Source organism: Myotis myotis, unplaced genomic scaffold (genome assembly GCF_014108235.1).
Source record: "Myotis myotis isolate mMyoMyo1 unplaced genomic scaffold, mMyoMyo1.p scaffold_m19_p_8, whole genome shotgun sequence".
Classification (NCBI taxonomy): domain Eukaryota; kingdom Metazoa; phylum Chordata; class Mammalia; order Chiroptera; family Vespertilionidae; genus Myotis; species Myotis myotis.
This window is the reverse complement of record NW_023416390.1, coordinates 31,062,832-31,084,078: the sequence shown is the minus strand read 5'-3', so window position 1 is coordinate 31,084,078 and position 21,247 is coordinate 31,062,832. Positions and strand designations below refer to the sequence as shown.

Sequence of the window (21,247 nt, the reverse complement as noted above, 5' to 3'; positions counted from 1 at the left end):
CCTCCTGCCCCCCCAACCCTCCCCGGCCTTCCCGCTGCAGTTTGACAATCTGTTTGAGGCAGCTCTGCCTCTATATCTATTATTGTTCAAAAGTTTATAATGGTCTCTATTATCCATGAATGAGTGAGATCATGTGGTATTTTTCCTTCATTGACTGGCTTATTTCACTTAGCATAATGCTTGTCATGGATTTTTTTGTATCATTCTTATTTATTTGTGCATTTGTTTTTTATTTTTATTTATTTTTTTAAAAATATATTTTATTATTTTCTTAGAGAGAGGAAGGGAGAGAGAGAGAGAGTTAGAAACATCGATGAGAGAGAAATATCGATCAGCTGCCTCCTGCACACCTCCTACTGGGGATGTGCCCGCAACCAAGGTACATGCCCTTGACCGGAATCGAACCTGGGACCTTTCAGTCTGCAGGCCGACGCTCTATCCACTGAGCCAAACCGGTTACGGCTGTGCATTTGTTTTTTATTTAGCTATTTTGATTTGGGCTAAATCCTTCCCAATTTGCTGAGTGACCCCTGGTATCTGACTGGATCTCAAATCTCTACCTGTTATAGTCTCACCCAGGATTATAACAGAAGCTATTTCTGTCTGCTCTGAATGAAGCAAATGAGATCAATCCCTGCTCAGGAGACATTAGGGGCCAGTAGCCGGCCTTCCTGAATGCTGAGGAGTACGTTGCTGATATTTTACAGTCTCCTCTGGCTGTCAGCCTTGGTGGGAGGTGTGTGTCTGTATGAGGACTCTCCGGGTGTGGCTCAGCGGCTGGTCACTATTTACTTTCCCAGAAGAACCAGCCAGCCACACCTATGAGCTTAGTGTAGTTTGACCTGAGTAGGATACTCCCCTCATCTCTAAAAGACAATCTCTTATTTTCTCGAAATGGCCAGACATTTACAAATCAGACTTTAGCTCATCCGAAGGGAGGGAGTAACAGCCTTCACCCCGGGGGGACACTGGGCGGAAAGGATGACTCCCACTCCCTTGGGGCTGCTGGAGTCAGCAGCTCCCACTGGAAGGCGGGGAAAGGCCGTGCCAGTCGGTGGCACCCCAGGAATCTGAGCGGGTGGATTCACTGGGGAGAGCGGGAAAGATGTTTTCCATTGCGTGCAACGGTTCACCACAAAGTGATTCCACTTCCAGGACTCAGTCTGGGCTTTTCCGGTCTGCTCATATCAACAACACCTGAGATAAGCATTTGTGTTTTCTCTTTCTGTCTCCTCAGGTCAAGTCCAAAGTCCAGAGAACGCCCGGAGGGTGGCATTCCTGAGAAGGCAGGAGTGTTCTCCACGGCTTCTTCCCCAGGAAGAGGGGCTCACACATTTCCAGAGACTCGAGATGTGGCTGTGGGGCCAGCCACACTACCCCGAAGTTCTATCATGCCCAGCCTGTGCCACTGCCAAGAACTCACGAGATTAACCCAGGGTCCCGACTGCTGACAAGTTTGTAGTCACCTCATGGGTCACCTGGCCTCTTGTCTGCTCCCCCGAGGAGTCAGACGGTCACTGAAAAATGCAATGCTTATCCTTTACTTACGTCCAGTGAGACAACAATGTCCCCACTAAAGGGCCTGGCCAGGGCAGATGGAGAGCCTGGGGGGAACACGTGATTGTATTCACACACACACACACCATCTAACTACTGACAAATTTATTTCAATATTTCTATTTTAGGAGAGGTCAGACCCTGCTCTTAGCTTGGGTACCATTTCCCATACCCGGCCTTGCTGGCTCTGCAGGGGAATTTCCTTCCTTTGTCCTAATATGTGAGCTCTGATGTCACAGGGCCTTCCCGGTGGGAAGCTGTCACATTGCTAGTGGAACCGTTTGTGGTTCTGGTCTTAGAGGTAAGGAGACAGGCCAACTGGCCAACCCTTGGAGCCTTCAAACGGCGTGTGCAGAAGCACAGGGCTTCTCTGGATCAGCCACCTTCCGAGTCCCAGATGGGAACAAACCTATTCTTACCAGGTTTTAGAAGAGGAGGAGAATATCAAGTCTGCTGGTCAGGCATATGGCTTGGGAATGAATTTCTCTGAGTCTAAATTGCTGCTGTTTCCTTGTAGTTGGTCCGGGTGAGGACAGCCAGTTTCTGCCAAGGCCACGGCCTGGCTCCAGCTGGGTCCCAGGCGCCTCCACACAAGCTCCGAGGTGGACCTGCTCACTGATCTGACTCGTGCTGTCTACCCAGTGATGTGCCTGCGAAGCCCTCTCCTCTGTGTGAGCAGGACGACCAGGGAAGGACGACAGGACCTCCCCAGCCCTCCTCGTCTGGCTGAGCCAGGAGCAGAAAAGGAGCCTGGGTCACGGGGCTGTGGGAGGCCTGCTTTTGGGCTGGCTGGAGAGCCGTCCTCCCCTCAGTTCCCCAAGCTACAGCGGCTCATAGACAACTGTCTCTTCACATCTGTCATCTGCGGATGCTGGCGGGCGGAGCCGGGAAGCTGGCTGGTCCTGCAGAGGCTCGGTGAGCTGGGAAGAAACCAGCCTCACTTCCTGAGAGACTGGCTGCCTGGAGGAGAACGCCAGAGCGAGCTGCCAGCACCAGTCCGTACAGAGCCCCTCTGTCCCAGACAAGTCCCTCTTTCAACTGACTCTGCGCAAACAAAATAGAGGCCTTCCTCCCGCTCACCTGCTCTGCGGCCGGGGCATGACTTGCTTGGCCACACTCTTTCCTCCCAGGAAGCAGGCTGCAGGCTGCTCGGTGTGGGGGCTCAGTGAGTTTTGCTGGTAAACACTCATGTGTTTGCTGAGGTCACAGGTCATAAATCTCACTGCTCACTGAGCTCTCCACACCGGCCAGCCCATCAGCTACATGTTGTTCTCACGTAACATCCGTAACCTCCGCAGGGCTCCTGGCTGGTGCAGCCTGGCTGGGCAGGTTAGAGGCCTGCCTGCCTCTCCTGGCTGGGCTGCCCAGCATTGGCTGGTGCTTCCTCTGTGAGGAAGCAGCCTGACCTGCCCCTCGGGTGGGGAGAGGGGCTGGGGCTCTGCGGTGTGTTCCCAGCAGACAGGCTTCCCAGTCGTGGCCCCTGAACCACAGAACCAGTTGGCCAGAGGGCCCAGGGCCACGTCAGGAAGGCTGTGGGGCGGGGAGGGCTGGAGCAGAGCAGTCACAGGAATGAGCGTGTCCTGAGGGTGCCTGGCTTTGAGCTGCCTGATATTCTTTTGTTCTGCTCCTCTTCTGTTTTCCCTTATTTTCAGTAAAGCTCTTTAGAAAGGTCCAGGCTCAGTTGGGGAGCTGGGGTGTGTATGTATGTGTGTGTGTGTGTGTGTGTGTGTGTGTGTGTGTGTGTGCAGTCACTGGCCAAGGCTGGGAGGGAGCAGAGAGAGGGAAACGTGGTCTTTACAGTGAGCACAGGGCAGGAGGGGGGATCCCAGGGACAGTCCCTCAGTCCCTCCCCAGGCCTGTCTTCCAGGAGGCTGGCTGCCTCCCACCAGAGGCAGGTCCGGGTTTCAGGCTGAGCACAGGAAGCCCCCAGCGGGGATCTGATCTCTGAGAGGCGTGGCCTGGAGGGTCTCACTCCATTAGCTTGTGCATGAGCCCCTCAGGCCAAAGGCAGTTTCTTAAATGGAGAGACCAATGCAAAACAGGTCCTGCGGGCAGGGCCCTTCTCCATGGGAAAGGAGACCCTCACAGGGAGGACTTACTCTGCAGGCCCCTCGTGGAGGACGACGCAGTGGAGGACGCAGTGTAGCTAGGCCGGCTGGCCTGCTGGGGGCCACGTGAGAACTGAGGGGCCAGGGCTGACGCCTTGGCCTTGGGTGGGTTCAGGTCCAGGATCTCCGGGGTACAGGGGGTCCGGGGCTTGCAGGCAAAGGCTGACGAAAATTCCCTAGAACGAAATGTGCAAGCCAGAGCCAAAGTTACTGCTGGTGGGGAGTCTCAGGAGGAAGGACTCCCGCTCTGAACATAGAAGCCAGGCGGGCAGTGCCCTGGATATGGGGTGGGGGTGGGTAGAGCAGGGCACCCAGAGGCTTAAGTCCCCGTCCCCTTGGAGCTCACATTCTAGGGGAGGAGATAATGAAAAGAAATACATGCTCAGGAGGAGATAAGCGGGGAATGGGGAGCCGGGGAGAGAATGAAGTGTGAGGGAAGGTGTGGTTGGCAGAAAAGTGGTAGCAAAGATGTCCAGGCCGAATCCCTGGATGTCACATGACAAATGGGAATTGAGTTTGCTAATCTGTTGACTTTAAAATAGGGAGTTACCCTGGGCTTTTGGGGTGGGCCAAAAACCACAGGGGTACATAAAAGTGGGAGAGAGAAGTCAGGGAAAAGGTATGACCATGGAGAAAGGGACGGAGATGCTGAAGGTGGAGGAGGGGCCACGAGCCAGAGCGGACAGGAGCCAGAACAGGCAGAAAAGAGAATCTCCCTGAGAACTGCAGAAAGGAGCCTGTCCTGTGGACATCTTGATTGCAGCCCAGTGAGATCTATCTGGGTCGGGCTTCTAGCCCACAGAACTGTAAGATAATAAATGCGTGGTGTTCAGGTCACTACATCTGTGGCAATTTGTTATAGGAACAACAGAAAGCAAATTTTAGATAGGATGATCAGGGACAGCCTCTCTGAGAAGGTAACCTTTAACGATCCTGTGAGGCAGGCATTACTACCCCATTTTTCAGATGTAGAAACTGAGGCTCCAAGGTCACACACATAACAAGCAGTGGGGAGGCCAAGATCTGAACCCAGTGGGGCCTAAGACCCGGACGTTCTCCAGACGCCCTCTGGGTCCCAGCCTGATGGACCGGCTGTGCGGACTGTTGGCCAGTCTTGGAATGGAGTCTTCCTTCCCTCCAGCCCACAGCCACTGCCACTCCGTGCTGTGAGAGAAGAAGTCTTGGGAGTGGGACCCTGCCTCTGTGACCTCCCAGCTACATGGCTGGGGTTGGGATACGATTCCCCCACCCAGCCCTTTGCTCTTTGGCTGTCATTGACCTGAATACACGCTCACCTCTTGCTCCCACCTTGAATTCTGTGGCCCTTGCTATCTATGTGCCCATTTTCCTGACTATAACTCTGAAGGCTAGAGTCCCAGGCTGTCACCCAGGGTTGTTGTCACCGTTGAATAAGCAGCTCCCAGCATGCAACAGAGGCTCAGAAACTGCAGGTCCATTTTTCCTACTCTACGTGGACGCCTCCGGCTGGGGGCTGCACACAGTTGGCACAGGGCAGGCAGCTGTGGAGCTTGGCAGGTGAGGGTGCCCAGGCCAGAACAGGGAGATGATGACATTTTTACATGCCTCCCTCCCTTTTTATTTTTACATTGAGAATATGTTACTTTAATAATCAGAAAACTTAAATATCTCAAAGTCTCCAAATTCAAATTTAGGAAAAGATTGGCATGAAGACTGCCCATAGTTCAGGCAAGAAATCTTCCACACCAGGCTGAAGAGGAGAGGGGCGATTTAGCCCTACTATGTTTTTTAGACTTTAAGATAATTTTTTCTTTCAAAAGAAAATTTACTTTTATATTATCCTTCATGTTACTCCCCGAATATTTCCCACAGCATACCATTCCCACTGGTGCATGTTTTCACAGAGCTGTAGTCACACTTCTATGCTATTCTGTATTACTCCAGTTTGGGGCCTTATTCCATTCTCTCTCCATGGGTCTGAGTAGCCTCTATCATAATTATTTTCATAATTATCTCCAAGGTCCACCATTTCTTACTTCTTTTCAGTCGGGTCAAGTTTCTAAACTTTCTAAATCTCTGTTTTCCAGCTAATGAAAAGAAAATAGGATTCCATTGAGTCTCCTATCTACCTACTCCAGGACTTCTGTGAGGATCAAATGAGATGAGGCACAGGAAAACACTTCACAGACATTTGGCTAAAGTGTGAAATGTTTCCACCTGGCTATAAAGCAAGTTGCGTACCTGGGCTGAAGAAACTGCAAGTAGGCTAGTCATCACTAGGGAGAGGAAGCCAGGCATTGGTACGTGATGTCGTTACCTGGACAGACACTTAGCATATTAGCCTTTTATATGTATAGACTAGTGGTCCAGTGCAGGAATTCATGCACATTGAAAGGAAATTAATTAGAAGAAATATTTTAATATTGCTATTCACCCTTTCTCTATAATAGAAGTGTCAACCAAATTCACGATGGACAATGACAGCTCGAAACACACACGTGTGATTGGTGCCAGCGAGAGCTTTATATGTATCGCACATGTACGAGTCAACTTAGCTATATATATATATATTAAACTTGCTTAATTAGACCTGCTTTCTGTTCAGGTAATTGTCAGCAACACAGCAGTAAATATCAACACGAAGCAGATTATTATTGTAGATCATGCAGGGAGAACAAAGGGTAAAGTATTTAACTGCAGCAGTGTTTGACTATATTCTGCACAGTGAGAAAACCTGAAGTTATTTTCAAGGTCCACCATTTCTTACTTCTTTTCAGTCGGGTCAAGTTTCTAAACTTTCTAAATCTCCATTTTCTGGCTAATGAAAAGAAAATAGGATTCTACTGAGTCTCGTATCTACCTACTCCAGGACTTCTGTGAGGATCAAATGAGATGAGGCACGGAAAAACGCTTCACAGATATTTGGTTACAGTGTGAAATGTTTCCACCTGGCTATAAGCAAGTCGTATTCCTGGGCTGAAGAAACTGCAAGAAGGCTAGTTGCTAGGGAGAGGAAGCCGGGTGTTGCTATGTGATGCCATTACCTGGACAGACACTTAGCATATTAGCCTTTTATATATAGATGGCCTGTCGCTAGGGAATGAAAGCTGGGCATTGCCACATGACATCATTACTTGGCGCCACAGCCACTGTTTCTGGACTGGGCTGGGCAGTGGGTTGTATTTTGCCCCATGGGGTCTCAGTAGCATTGGCTGTGATTTGGTGGGCTGCTGCTCTGGGGTGGTGGCGGGGCCTGTGTCCCACTTGGGGGAAGCCAAGTGTTGCTTTGTGGGCACCAGGCCCATGGTGACATTTCTCTGTGCACGTCACAGCAGCTCCTGCATTGAGCATCTGCCCCCTGGTAGTCAGTGTGCATCATAGAGACCGGTCAGATGGTGGGAGGGACACTTAGCATATTAGCCTTTTATATAGATAGATGGTTGTGAGCCTTTTTATCTGATTGATGTACTGTAATTCATTAAGCCTCTTCCCTGATGGTTTGCTTTCCTTTCATTCGTTGCTAATGCGTGTGTGCTAAGAGCTGTGCTGGGTGCTGGGGATGAAAGATCAACCAGGCCCGGTTCCTGCTCCTGGGAGTTCACGGAGCCTGTTTGATCCATGAGCAAAGACTGTAAGACAGTGAGACCAGTTGCATCGCTGATGCTTTCTTACCCACTATTATTTGACTCAAATGAGTTTTTTTTCCTGTTTAGCTATTTTAATACTTTTATCATTGTTTTAGCAGTTATTTTTAAGTTGTGGTGATAACCCTCATGACCATTTTTATTTTTATTTTTTTAAAATATATTTTATTGATTTTTTACAGAGAGGAAGAGAGAGAGATAGAGAGTTAGAAACATCGATGAGAGAGAAACATCGATCAGCTGCCTCCTGCACATCCCCACTGGGGAAGTGCCCACAACCCAGGTACATGCCCTTGACCGGAATCGAACCCGGGACCTTTCAGTCCGCAGGCCGACGCTCTATCCACTGAGCCAAACCAGTTTCGGCTATGACCATTTTTAAATGTAGCCCTACTACATTTTAAGAAGAAACAACTGAGAGAAACTATTAAAAACAACCAGGTAAACATTGGAAGCTATTCCAGGTAGTGGGAATGGCAGAGGGTTAGCCTGAGTTGCCTGGGATGTCCCATCACGTGGTCACAGGCCAGGGAGGGTCATCCTGGGTCACAGGAGCTAGCTATGCAGACTCAGGATGGCTGGCCAGCTTTGCCAAATGGGGCCTTGAAGCTGATGGGCAGTAATGTCAAGTTTGCAGGGTTGGGGGCAGCTGAAGTGAGCTGGCAAGAAGTAAAGAGAGAGCAGCAGGGCTCAGGACTCTATAATCTCCCCATCCCAGGGCAACCAGAAAAGGGCCCTAGCCTTTAGCTGAGCAATTTGGTAATGTGTATCAAAACCTTTTGTGTGGGTTAATTTTATGTGTCAACCTGTCTGGGCCATGGTACCCCGATAGTTATTCAAACGTTATTTCTGAATGTTTCTGTGCAGGTGTTTTTGGATGAGATTAAGTGCCGGGAGCCAGTCCATCCTTGCTGTTTCAAGGGACCTGGCATATATGGCATACTGTTCTTAATATGTTTGCTCACCTTCTTGGCACTACGTGTTTTAACCAAGGTCACCTCTCTGAGAAAGGCTGTTTCCCAAGGTAGGGATTTTCCCCTGAAGTTAGGGAGGGAATAAAACCCCTTAACTAAGTGCCAGGCGGGTAATTAATCACTTTAACTACAAACAATCATGCTTAAGCTACATAATCTTTACTCCCTGGAATGGAGATAAGAAACGCCCTAACCTTTGGAATAGAGACTGATAGGATTGGAATCAACTGGTATAAATGCAGATGTAACAAGACAACGGGACGCAGAACCTAGACACAGAACCTAGACACAGAACCTACACAGAACCTAGAGACAGAAGAACTTCGCTGGAGAGAACATGGCAAAAGATCCTGGACTGAACCTGACTACAGAAATTGGCTAGAGAACCTGACTAGAACCTGGTGACTGAACCTGGCTGGAGAACCTGGGCAGAACCTGGCTGGAGAACCTAGCAAGAGAACATGGACACAGAACCTGGCTGGAGATCCTAACCAGAACTTTGCTGGAGATCCTGACCAGAACTTGGCTAGAGATCCTGGCTAGGCTGCTGATCAACTGAACGCTGTCTCTGTGTCATTCCTTCTTCGCCGACTCCGCCGACACCTTTGGGGACCCCTGGACCTGCTGGGGTTGGACCCCAGCATCTGGTGATTAATTACCCGCCTGGCACTTAGTTAAGGGGTTTTATTCCCTCCCTAACTTTAGGGGAAAATCCCTACCTGGGGAAACAACCTTTCTCAGAGAGGTGACCTTGGTTAAAACACATAGTGCCAAGAAGGTGAGCAAACATATTAAGAACAGTATGCCATATATGCCAGGTCCCTTGAAACAGCAAGGATGGACTGGCTCCCGGCAAATAAGATTTAACTAAATGGACTTTATAAATAAAGTAGATTGCCCTCCATAATATGGGTGGGCCTCATCCAATCAGCTGAAGGCCTGAGTAGGAAACAATTGAACTTCCCTGATCAGGAAGGAATTCTGTCATCAGATGGCCTTTGGACTCGAATTTCAGCTCTTCCCCAAGTCTCCAGCCTGCTGGCCCACCCTGCAAATTTTGGACTTGTCAAGACTCTACAGTTCCTTAAAGTAAATCATGTGAGCCAATGCCTTAAAGCAGTGGTTCTCAACCTGTGGGTCGCGACCCCTTTGGCAGTCGAACGACCCTTTCACGGGTTGCCTAAGACCATCCTACCTATCAGATATTTACATTACGATTCATAACAGTAGCAACATTACAGTTATGAAGTAGCAAGGAAAATAATTTTATGAAAAAAAAAAAAGAATTTTATGGTTGGGTCATAACATGAAGAACTGTATTTAAAGGGCCAGAAGGTTGAGACCCACTACCTTAAAGTAAAGCTCTCTCTCTCTATATATATATGCACACATATCCTGTTGGCTCTGTTTCTCTGGAGAACCCTGACTAATACACCTTAAAAGCCAGCCTCAGCTGACCGATGTTTCTCTCATCGATGTTTCTTTCTCTCCTCCCTTCCCCTCTCTCTAAAAAATCAATAATAACACATTTAACCTCAGAGGGAAGGCAAGGGAGGAAGGGGGGGAAGGAAGAGATAAACTACCATAACTGGTTTGGCTGAGTGAATAGAGCATTGGCCCACTGACTGAAGAGTCCTGGGTTTGATTCTGGTCAAGGGCATGTACCTTGGTTGTGGGCTCGATCCCCATTAGGGGACGAGCAGGAGGCAGCTGATCGATGTTTCTCATCTGTGTTTCTAACTCTCTAACCCTCTCCCTTACCTCTGTAAAAAATCAATAAAAATATATTTTAAGAAAAGAGATCAACCAAAGGACTTGTATGCATGCATATAAGTATAATCAATGGACACAGACAGTAGGGGGGTGAGGGCATGTGCTGGGGTGGGGGTGGGGTGGGTGGGAGTGGCCGGGGAGAGGTCAATGGGGGAAAAAGGAGACATATGTAATACTTTCAACAAAAAAGAATTTAAATGAAAAAACAATTTTCTAAGAAGCTTTTGCTTCACTGGATTTGACATGTTAAAAAATATATTTAAAAAACAAACAAACAAACACAACAAAAGCCAGCCTCCTCTTTGACCTAGAGCATGACCTTTGTTTGGCTGGGGTAGTGATGCTGGGGAAAGAGCACCCTCAGACACGGGCTCCCTCTGGCTGCCTCTCCCACTAGCATTGGAGAAAGTGGCCTTCTGCAAAGCACCAGGGAGCCACTCCTTGGCTTGCCAGAGCGTCCCCCCCAACCCCCACCCAGGTTCTCCACACCACCCTGGGGCTGCTGCAGGAGGGGCAATGTTGTCTGAGGATGCTGGCCACTGTCACTAAACTCTTCAGGGGGGATGGCGGCAGGGCCGTCTGGGGAGGACATGGTGGAACATAGGGGCTGATGGTTGTTGGTAAGGGTCAGCTTGGCTCCCATTCCCTGCAGAATGGTGAGCTCAGCAGCCTGGGCAGCCAGGAAATGGTGATGGTTTGGCGGGAGATGAGGGCAGATTAGGGCAGAGCAGAAAAAGCAGGTGGAAAAGAAGTTCAGGACAGCTGTCACCTATGACTTAGAAAAAGTAATTTGCTGCAGGCTCACATGGTGCTGGGTACTGGGAAAAATGTAAATTGCAACCTGGGGTGAGTTCTGTGTAAATTGGGAGGGGCCCTGAAAGATAGGTAACTATTAGCTGAGAGGCCCAGCCCCCTTATATGGTCTCTGCTCATCAATAGGAACATGGCGCTGGAAGGAAGAGCAATAAAAGGCCCCTGGAGATACTATTCTACCTGTATTTGGAATGCTGCTGAGTCATAATCCCCACACAGAGGATCCTGTGTCCCTGCACTTCTCTGGAACCTCCCTTTGCATTAAGATGCTCAGGGGATGCCTAAGTGGAGTCTGCTCATGGGGTTCATTAGCAGCTGTGGGTCACTGCTTCCGGTATTCCCTTGGGGCTATAACAAAACCCAGAAACATGTGGGGGCTAGGAGCTGGGGGGAGAACACACCAGGACGTAGGAAAACCTCACGGGGTTTCCAACTCTCCCAGCCTAGTTTCTCTGGCCTCCTAGTTTGCATTTCTTTTGGCTGGATGCACTATGTATGTATCATCGCGAGCTGCCATATATCCTTTTGGGACAAATATGAGGGGGGAAAGCATATGTGTAGTATGGACGAAAAAAACAAGAGGGGGCCACATGCTAACCTGACTAGTTCAGGGAAAATCTGCAAAGCGGTTGGGCAAACTTAAAGACCTAAAATAACCACAAAGGATGGTCTGAAAATTAAATATTTGACTAAAAGCAGTTTATAGTGGGTAGTCGTGTATAGTGGCTAGTATTTTCCCTGACAAAGATCAACTTCGATTTTACTTAGCCTATTGTCTTTTTGCATCTAAAATAATATACGTGTGAAATGTCTGGGGAACTTGTAACCCCTTTTTCCGGACCCCTCAGGGCACAAAAATGGCACCAGGGCTTTCCCTCATTGTTACTGTTCTCATGTTAACTACCCTGTACCCATGTATGTAAAAGAAGCATATGTCCATCACTTCACTTTTTATCCAATCCCAGAGGTTTCCCTGCTCTGCTTTCTCCTACCTCCCTAATCTATCACCAATGGATTTCATGTAACCCACTTAGGTTTTTTCCTTTTGATGGTAATTTATAAAAACAAGGTATGAACTCACCTTTCTCAGGAGCATTATCCCAATCCATTGAGATTCTGCTTCCTGGCAATTGTTGACAGTTGGGCTCAATTAAACTCACAAAATTCTTTACAGATTTGAATTTTTTTTTTTTTTGAGGAACTGAATTTTTAATTTTATTTAATTTAAATTAGTTTCAATTTAAGAAATTTAACTGGTACAAAATATGTTTCTGTTAAAAGCAACTTCATTGTTTTGGTGTGACATTTCACTTTATTTTTTATTTTTTTAATTTTTTTTTAATTATTATTAGTTAAGGTATTACAAATGTGTCCTCATCCCCCCCATTAACTCCCAACCTCCCCCCGCCACACACACTCATGCTCCCATCCCCCTGTTGTCCATGTCCATTGGTTTGGCTTATATACATGTATACAAGCCCTTCGGTTGATCTCTTCCCCTTACCCCCGCCCTCCCCTACTTTCCGTCTGGGTGAATTTTTTTTTTTTTTTTTTTTTTTACCTTAACAATAGACAGATGAAAAAATATCTTCCCTCCTTCTTTTGTAAATGACAAAATACTTGCAGAATAGTCATTTCCTGTCTGTGGCAGGACAGGATCTCTGTTTGATTCTGCTCCCAGCTGAGGACTGGATTCGAGAAGCCATCCCTCCCCTGTCCTCTGACTGCCTGGAGGGAAGGTCTAATGCCCCTCCTGCTCCGCTGGGCTCCTGTCTGTGTGCTGTGCCTCGCCAGCGGGACCAGCAGGCAGCAGGGGGGCTGATGGGTGTTGGGCAAGACCCTGTGCCCATCTGGGCAGGGTGGCCCACCACCTTCCCGAGGGGACAGCGGGAAACCACGCCCTGCACACGCCAGGGACTGGGCTGACAGATTTCCCGGGAGAGCACCTTGGCTCTTCTCAGGATAAATACCTTAAAAAATAAAAGTATTTTTAAGGCCTGGTTCATAGAATCGCTCCTTCCCTAGCTACTCAATGCGAAGGAGTCTAAGAAGCAAAACAGAAAAAAGAAAAGAAAAGGAAAACGTGGCCACAGGAGGGTGGAGCAGGCAGTGGTGTGGGGTCTGAACCTTCACCCCCAGCTTCCCCAGAGGCAATCCCCCTGGGAGACCTGTGCTGGAAGCCACGGGGGTGGGGCTGGGGCTGCAAACATTTCAAGCCACCTCAGCAAGCCTCTCATTTACCATGTGCCCACACCCACAGCTCTGAGCGGTTACGCAGCACCACCCAGCCAACTCCTCTTCTGGGGCAGGGGTTGTCCTCACCCTAAAGGCAGAGAAAGAGGAGTCGGGGACACTGAGCCTTGCAGAGAGCCACTATCCCCCCTTCCTCCTCCTGATTCACCCAACAAATAAGTTAAGAGCCTGTTCTAGGCCAGGAGAGGAAACACTGGGACAAACACCCTACACGTAGCTTGTCTTGGAGGACGTGGGAGCCGGTCATGGGCTACATGACCACACGTGGGCTCCGTGGCCCTGGAATGCGGTGGAGTGACTTGAGTTTGTAGCCAGGAGGAAGAGGTGGGCAGCTGGGGTGCCTGGCGCTCAGGAGATGCTGGGTCTGGGGCTCCTCTCCCTGAGGTCTCCTCGGGTCTGAGAGAAGGGGCCTGTGAGACCCCTGAAAGGCCCCATCTATATCCCAAGGACCCCGAGTGACCCACAAAGGCCAGCCTGTGCTCCATGGGTGCAGAGTAAGAGAAACGCCCTTTTCTCTGCCTGGAGGGCTTTGACTTGTTTCAGGAAGCTGACATCTGAGCCAAACCATGCCACTGCCTTCCTTCTCCGTTTTCTCCCCTCCATCCCACCCGTCTCCACAGCCAAGTGCTGAGAGTGGACGCTGTCCTCAAGCTGCCCTGAGTCATGCCCCCCACCCCCAGATGTGTTCACCTTACAGTTCTCCCGAGTCCCTGGGCGCGTTTATGAGTTTCTTCTTCTGGGCTGATAACGGACAGTCGCCACAGCCCCTCTGCTCTGAGGTGATCAGGCGGTGGCTGCGTTCCCAGGGATCTCAGCACCTCCCCTCAGACCCCAGAAAAGTGCTCCTTCTTCCTTCACCAGAGCCTGGGCCTTGGAGAACACCTCCCTTTCCTACCTGGTGGCTTCTCTGCTGCACAGGGCCCAGGGCACCTCCCTCGGGTGGCTGGGGGCCACGGAGGGGGGCAGGCGAGGCTCTCCCTGATGTCCTCCTGGCAGCCACTCCTCTGGCTTGGCGTCCCTGGAGGCTGGGAGAAGGAGAGAGAGCTCAGTGGACTTCTGTTCTGGAACCTTTTGAGGATGCTCTTTACAGGTCTGGGTGGCAAAGCCAAGAAAAGCACGCACCTGGGCCAGCCCCTGGCCGGTCCCTGCAGTTATGGACAGGGACTTGCTTTTTGTGCAGCTGGGACTTTCTAGGCAGCCCCCTCGATGGGCAGTACCTACAGCCGGGGTGCAGCAGCGCGCTCTGGCCCAAACACACGCAGCACAGGGAAGTGCAGGCCTGTCCGCCCCATGGCCTCCCCAGGTTCCCCTCTGCCTCAGTGAAAAGCCGACGACACATGGAATTCCAACAGGAGCCAGAGACACACTGAAAAATTATTTGTGTTTTTTTCTGAAATTCAAATTCAACTTGGTGCCCTGTATTTTTACTTGGTAAGTCTGGCAGTCCCAGAGGTGGGGTTTTCTTTACTTTGAGCTGCCCTGGGTGCCTGTAGGCCTGAATTCCTAATTCCCAGCTGCAGCCTTGAGCTGACCCTCTGCCAGGGACCAGGCCCCGCTCATCCTGCAGACCTCCAGGGGGAAGTGACGAGAAGGCCCGGATGACTGCCCAGGAGGCCTCCTCAGAGCCTGGGGACAGGGACCTGGACCCCTTCTTCTCTGGCCCCACTTCCTCTTCTCTTCCTACAGCCCAAGGGGTCCATGTTTGCTGTCAGAGCTCTGCAGCGACAAAGTCTGGATTCACAGCTTCCAATCTTTTCAGTTTTTAAAAAAATCTCTCTGGTACCTCTGTGATATGGCTTCTGCTTTATCTTAAATGTAAAAAGTCTTTCTGGCAGGTCTCCTCAGCCTGCAAGGGCATATCTCTGACTTCCAAATAAGGAATCTGTTTCTGGTATGAAACCCAACGGATGGCTTTATCTACTGGACAGTCTCCATCTAGAACTGGGTCCGGAACTGATCCATGCTTCAGTGGCTGGCTTGTCTGTGCTCTCTGCTTAATGGGCTTAGGAGGAGGAACTAAGCTGAACTCTCCCTAGACCCTCTGTGGTTTTGGTTCAGTCACCAGATAGCAGTCACCCTTCCCTCCACCGTCCGCCACACTGCGGAGGCCCCCGGGGTCTCTCAGTCAGTGAGCGCTGGGAGCTGTGGGGAGAAGGGCAGCTGCCTGTGTGCCCCGAGGCTTCCTGGGACAAGCACTGGTTTCCTTTCTGTTCCTCCATCTCAGACAGGGCTGGGCATGTTTAACTCCAGGGCCCACTGACAAGGCACGTGATGCTGATATTCAAGATAGTCTTGGTCACTGGGGAAATGAGAATAACTTCCCTCGGGCCATATTCTTGGCTTTATTCCTTGGGAATGATTTCCTCCCAGCACCTGGGGTGAGTTCTTTGCTTAAAAAGATTGTACTTCCCCCAGCTGGTGTGGCTCAGTGGTTGAGTGTCACTATGAACCAGGAGGTCACGGTTCTCTTCCTGATCAGGGAATATGCCTGGGTTGCGGGCTCAACCCAGGAGGCAGCCGATCAATGATCCTCTCCCATCATCCATGTTTCTCTCTCTCTCTCCCTTCCTCTCTGAAATCAATAAAAAAAATATGTTGGCCTTGCATTCAGTTGATCAAGCAGTTTGAGGGTCCCACAGGTTTCTTCTCATGAGTTTTACCTTCGTGTTGACTGATGCATAGGTCTGAAGGGGGTGTCCTGAGCATATGCCCTGCAGGTCACACTGGTGGGTCCCCACTGGGTCCTGGGTGGGGCGTTAATTCCCAGCCGAGTGAAGGCCAGGAGGCCAGACTCAGCAGCAGGTCATGTGAGCAAGGGGACCTGTGGGGAGTGGTTGGGCGAGGCCAGGATGGGACGGGAGACAAGGTGAGCAAGAGCACAGAGGAGGCAGAAAAGGTTGGAGAAGCAGGACTGCATGGGGGAGGGCCAGGAGTCAGGTCAGGGAAGGAATGACACAAAGACAATGGGATCAGGGTGGCCACCCAGCCCTTGGCCTTCTTCTCTCCTTGCTCATCCGCACAGCACTTGTATTGGCGGAGCCCAGCTGCAGCTCACAACCAGTCTCAAATTAGCATCCCAAGCATGGAAGCCAAGACTGTTTGCCACCCCTCCTCACATAGAGGCTGGGTGACAAAAGGAAGAGATGGCTGTGGCCAGACCAGCCGAGAAGCTGACACTGGCCTGGGGACATCGGTCCCGGGTGGCTATGGCTGGGCGACCTGAAAGAGGGTAGAAGGAGGAACGGAATCTAGACCAGAAACGGAGTAGGTGCTCACTAAGGGACCTAGGGAAAGCCGTTACCTAGGCTTGGCTTCTCCCAGAGAAGAACTGGGACGAGTAAAAGGAATTTAAAGGGGAGCTGAAGACGCTGGCCCGAGGCTGAGAGCAGCCTGGCAGAGCGGGTGAGCAGAGGTTGGTAGGCCTAGTCCAGGGGTGGGCAAACTTTTTGACTCGAGGGCCACAATGGGTTCTTAAACTGGACCGGAGGGCCGGAACAAAAGCATGGATGGAGTGTTTGTGTGAACTAATATAAATTCAAAGTAAACATCATTACATAAAAGGGTACGGTCTTTTTTTATTTTAGTTTTATTCATTTCAAACGGGCCGGATCCGGCCCGCGGGCCGTAGTTTGCCCACGGCTGGCTTAGTCTCTGGCAGGTGGAGGGCACACAGGTCAGTGTTCTGGAGTCCACCAAGGTGGAAGGGGAGTTGATGGGCAGAGGGGGAGTCTGAGGAAACAGAAGCAGGTGGAGGTTGGGAGACTCAGACTACGGTCTCAGCGTTCAGAGCAGGCTGACAGGTGCACCCACAGCGTGACTTGGGACGAGCAGCTGTCCCTATTCCAGGCCCCCCATCTGGAGGGGCTGCTGAGCAGCTGCTGCCTCCCCAGGGAGAGGCACTGGGGGGCGACTGATGATTGCCAAGGCCGAGTCCCTGGTGGGTGCCCACTGTCCTCACCTGAGGAACCAGAATTTGCCAGGGCCTTCACTTTGTCAGGGCTAATATTAATTGTTCTTGAAAACAACAATAATGTCAACATTGCCAATCAGCTGCCACTCAGCCCTCTGTCTATGATAACCTCCAATGCCGCCTGGCAGGTAACAGCATGTACGTCTTTCCAAAAGATAGGACCACACCTGCAATCAGTGCAAGACAGAGAGCCACCCTGGTGGTCATTTGGTAAAAGTAGGATGTTACTGATAAATAAGTTACCCTAAATGCAACCTTTTGGAGGTCCAGGCCTATGGAACTTGAAACCATTTTTAACTCAACAGCATCAGATCAAATTGGCAAAAATTGTTACACAGCCTAAAACCTCCACCCGGGCAGCAGAAACCTTTGGATACATTGAGCCGAAAGGCGTATTACTGCTTAAAGCTCTAGTAGAACCCAGTAAAGAACAGATGATCAAAGCTGGCAGAGCCTCTAGCACTGCTCACAGCAGGAGACTCTCCCGCCGAGTCCCCGACAGCCTGCTTCCTTTAGCTCTGGGACTGTCTGCTGCTCCGAACCCAGGCTTGGAAGTGTTTGGATCCAATTGTGGGCAGATGATAAAAGTTCTCAGATTTTTCTCATACTGGAATCTGACCTGCTCCTCTGTTGTTTTTCCTATTTGGAGGAGATTAGGGTCTTATCTGGCTAGCTCATATCCTTTTAATTTCCTCTTGAAAATTAAAGAAAATACTTTGTATGTTTCTGATGCAACGCATATATATTTTTTCTGGCATCTGAAAAATACTTTTTAGAAATCAGCAGCCCAAAAGTGTCCCCACGTGCTGCCCGTGTTATTACATGAAGTCGAAACGCAAGGCTCCGAAGCACCAGGCTCGCCGCCCTTGCAGACTGGAAGGTGGGCCTTGGGCGGGGACTGGAGGCAGCCATTCCTGGCATGTCGGGATGTCTGGGGGGAAACGGGATGGTCTTCCAGCCTGCAGGAAAAATGAAAAACAGCCATCAAAACAGAAAGAGATATATGACTGCTGACTATCTTGTAGCATCACAAACAAATACAGAAAGTAGAAGTACCTGAAATTCTTTTGTTAATTTGCTATTAGCAGATATTAAGCCTTTTTAGGGGTATTGGTAGAAACTAAGAAGTACCCTTGCCTTGATCATATTAGCTCTTATACATTTAGTGATACGTAGCTTAGTATCTTTCTAAGACACAATTCTATCTTTTGGCTTTGAGTGACCTGGGGTATGACATTTCAATCAATTTAAGGAACCAATCTTCTGGTTCGTCCTCTAAGGGTGAAATAGATTAGTGAAGGGATGGGTCCAATCCGAAAAGACGTGACATGTCATGTCAGCCACGACAACTGGAGTTAGGCAAACACAGGAATCTGCCTAGATCAGCGATTCTCAACCTGTGGGTCGCGACCCCTTTGGGGGTCAAATGACCCTTTCACAGGGGTCGCCTAAATACATCCTGCATATCAGATATTTACATAACGATTCATAACAGTAGCAACATTACAGTTATGAAGTAGCAACAAAAATAATTTTATGGTTGGGGGGTCACAACATGAGGAACTGTATTAAAGGGTCGCGGCATTAGAAAGGTTGAGAACCACTGGCCTAGATGGTGTAGGTATGGCCTTCCGTCGGCACCTGGTGGGTGAAGGTGTCTGGCAGATACTCATTCATCCAGCAGACATGTATTAGGTGTCTCAGTACACCAGACCCAGGCCAGGTGTGACAGATGGGAGCGAGCAGGGTGCTCCCAGGCCAGCCTGTATGCACAGCACTCACTCCCCTCAGCAAGGAGACACTAGCCACCACCTCTAGTGAGGGCTGGGGGTGCGGGGGTGGGGGCACATCGAAGCAAGCACATGCCCACCTGTCTTAGGAGTGGGCCCCATGAAATAGTTGTTCTTGAATGTCAATTCCAATAGCAAAGACAAGCAGACACTTAACTGTCCTAAGGGGGCACGAAACGCTGTGTGTGTGTGTGCGCGCACACGGGTGTACGTGTGCCAGTCCTGAGCTCTGACCTGGGGCCAAAAGAGGGAGAATTTACCAGATGTAACACCATGAGCAAGGTGAAGAAGCAAATAAATGACTCACGCTGGGTTGTTACAGAAAGATTTAAGCACCATAAGGATTGGCAGCTGCAGGTACAGGGGGCCCTGGGAGCTTCCAGGGCTGGGGGAGTGGGGGTGGGCGTCAATAGAGAGGGACCGTGCCGGCCAGGGTTTGACTAGATTTGATCTCTAAAGGAAACAGGAGCCACAGGAATGGCATTCCATGTCCATGGTTGTGGAGCGGGGACCCAGCAGGGAGGTTCCTTAGGAGGCTCTCCTGGGCAGAGGAGAGCGCTCAGGAGGGCAGAGAGAAGGGCCAGAGCAGGAGCATGTGGGAAGGAGAGGGCTCTGCGTGCATGGACGGTTCTAGCTCAGTGTCTGGGTAGTGACACCATTCCCTGAAGCAGGGGGCTCAGAGGACTGTGTCTTCACCCAGGAAACCTGAATCAGGGATGCTGCGGGGACAAGTCTGGGCTGAAATTAGAGATGTGGGTGTCAGCAGCATGGAAACCAGACAAGTGGGGCCTGCAGTACATGGCATTTAGGAGGAAGAGGGTGAGAGTGAGGGACCGCCCACAGTGTCAGCGGACATGGAGGGGGAGGGCTGTCAGCAGTGTTCTGGGGTCAGGACAGGAAGGCCACTGTGGCTGAGGCAGCAATAACTTGCTGAAGTCACTACCAGACCACGTGGGGCTGTGAAGGGCGAGGAGGATGGGCCAGGGAAGTCACCAGAGAGGTGAGGGAGGCAGGGAGATAGCAGTGGCAGTTGGAGGTGAGTTTGAAGAGGGAGCAAAAGAGGCATTAAATGATGGAGCAAAGTTCGGACAGTGATGGGAGGAGAAGGAATTCTAGAATCCATGGAGGAGGGAGACTTGGATCAGAAAAAAACAGGCCAAGGGGGAGGCACGCATCTGACGCTGGGCTGAGGAAGTGTCCCGGATTGCACAGGGACCACTGTATTTGTTTTTATTTTCAACCTTTCTTTTCATGATTATAAAACCAGTGTTTATCATGAAAAAATTAGGAGAATATATAGAATCTATAATGTTCTGCCCTCCAAATACCTAGACATTTTAGACATCTTTTAAAAAAGGCAGATACAGCCCTAGCCAGTTTGGCTCAGTGGATAGAGCATCGGCCCGCAGACTGAAGGGGCCCAGGTTCCATTCCAGTCAAGGGCATGTACCTCAGTGGCAGGCTCTTCCCGGCTCAGGCCCTGGTCAGGGCGCTTACAGGAGGCAACCAATCAATGTGTTTCTCTCACATTTATGTTTTTCTCTCTCTTCCACTCTTTCTAAAAGATCAGTGGAAAAATATCCTCAGAGGAGGATTAACAACAACAAAAGCAAATACATACCCCCAAAAAACCACACACAAAAACTTGGGATCACTGTGAGTGGCCAGTAGGCTAGATCCACACTATTTTTAATTTGCTTTATCATTTCCTAATATATTATGAGGCTCTTCCCATGCATTAAATATTCTTCTAAAACATCATTTTTCAATACTGTTTTGTGTGAATATATAATTTATGTAATCAGCCTCCAACTTTGGCCATTTAGATTATTTTTCATTTTATAAATAACTAGAGGCCCGATGCACAAAATTCGTGCAAGAGTACGCCTTTGCAGCTGCATTGGCTGCCTGGATCCCTCCCTCCCAGATGCACTGGCTGCCTCATCCAGAAGGTCCTTGGGTCTAATTAGCATATTATGCTTTTATTATTATAGACTAGAGGCCCGGTGCACAAAAATTTGTGCACTTGGGGGGGAGGGGGGTCCCTCAGCCCGGCCTGTGCCCTCTCGCAGTCTGGGACCCCTCGGGAGATAACGACCTGATGGCTTAGGCCTGCTCCCGGGTGGCAGAGGGCAGGCCTAATCCCTAGGTGCAGCCCCTGGTCGGGCTCAGAGCAGGGCCGATTGGGGGGGTTGGGGCACCGCCCCCTGTCACACTCAAGGCAGGGTCGATGGGGAGGTTGTGGCGCCACCCTCTGTCACGCACAGAGCAGGGCCGATCAGGGGGTTGGGGAGCTCCCCCCTGTCACGCACAGAGCAGGGCCCATCAGGGGGTTGGGGAGCTCCCCCCTGTCATGCACAGAGCAGGGCCCATCAGGGGGTTGGGG

The 21,247-nt window shown here is 50.2% G+C and overlaps 1 protein-coding gene across 1 annotated transcript in view; it reads right to left on the bottom strand.

Moving 5' to 3' along the window:
- Nucleotides 1-378: 378 nt before the first annotated feature.
- The window catches only part of ARMC9 (armadillo repeat containing 9), a 111,535-nt gene continuing 90,666 nt past the window's right edge, over nucleotides 379-21,247 (bottom strand). The window contains exons 22-25 of the mRNA XM_036320412.1: nucleotides 17,894-18,030; nucleotides 13,997-14,126; nucleotides 3,657-3,841; nucleotides 379-2,517 (exon numbers count right to left, since the gene is read on the bottom strand). Coding sequence (XP_036176305.1) covers nucleotides 2,495-2,517; nucleotides 3,657-3,841; nucleotides 13,997-14,126; nucleotides 17,894-18,030 — 475 coding nt within the window. The 3' untranslated portion in view covers nucleotides 379-2,494. The remainder of the gene's footprint in view (nucleotides 2,518-3,656; nucleotides 3,842-13,996; nucleotides 14,127-17,893; nucleotides 18,031-21,247) is intronic.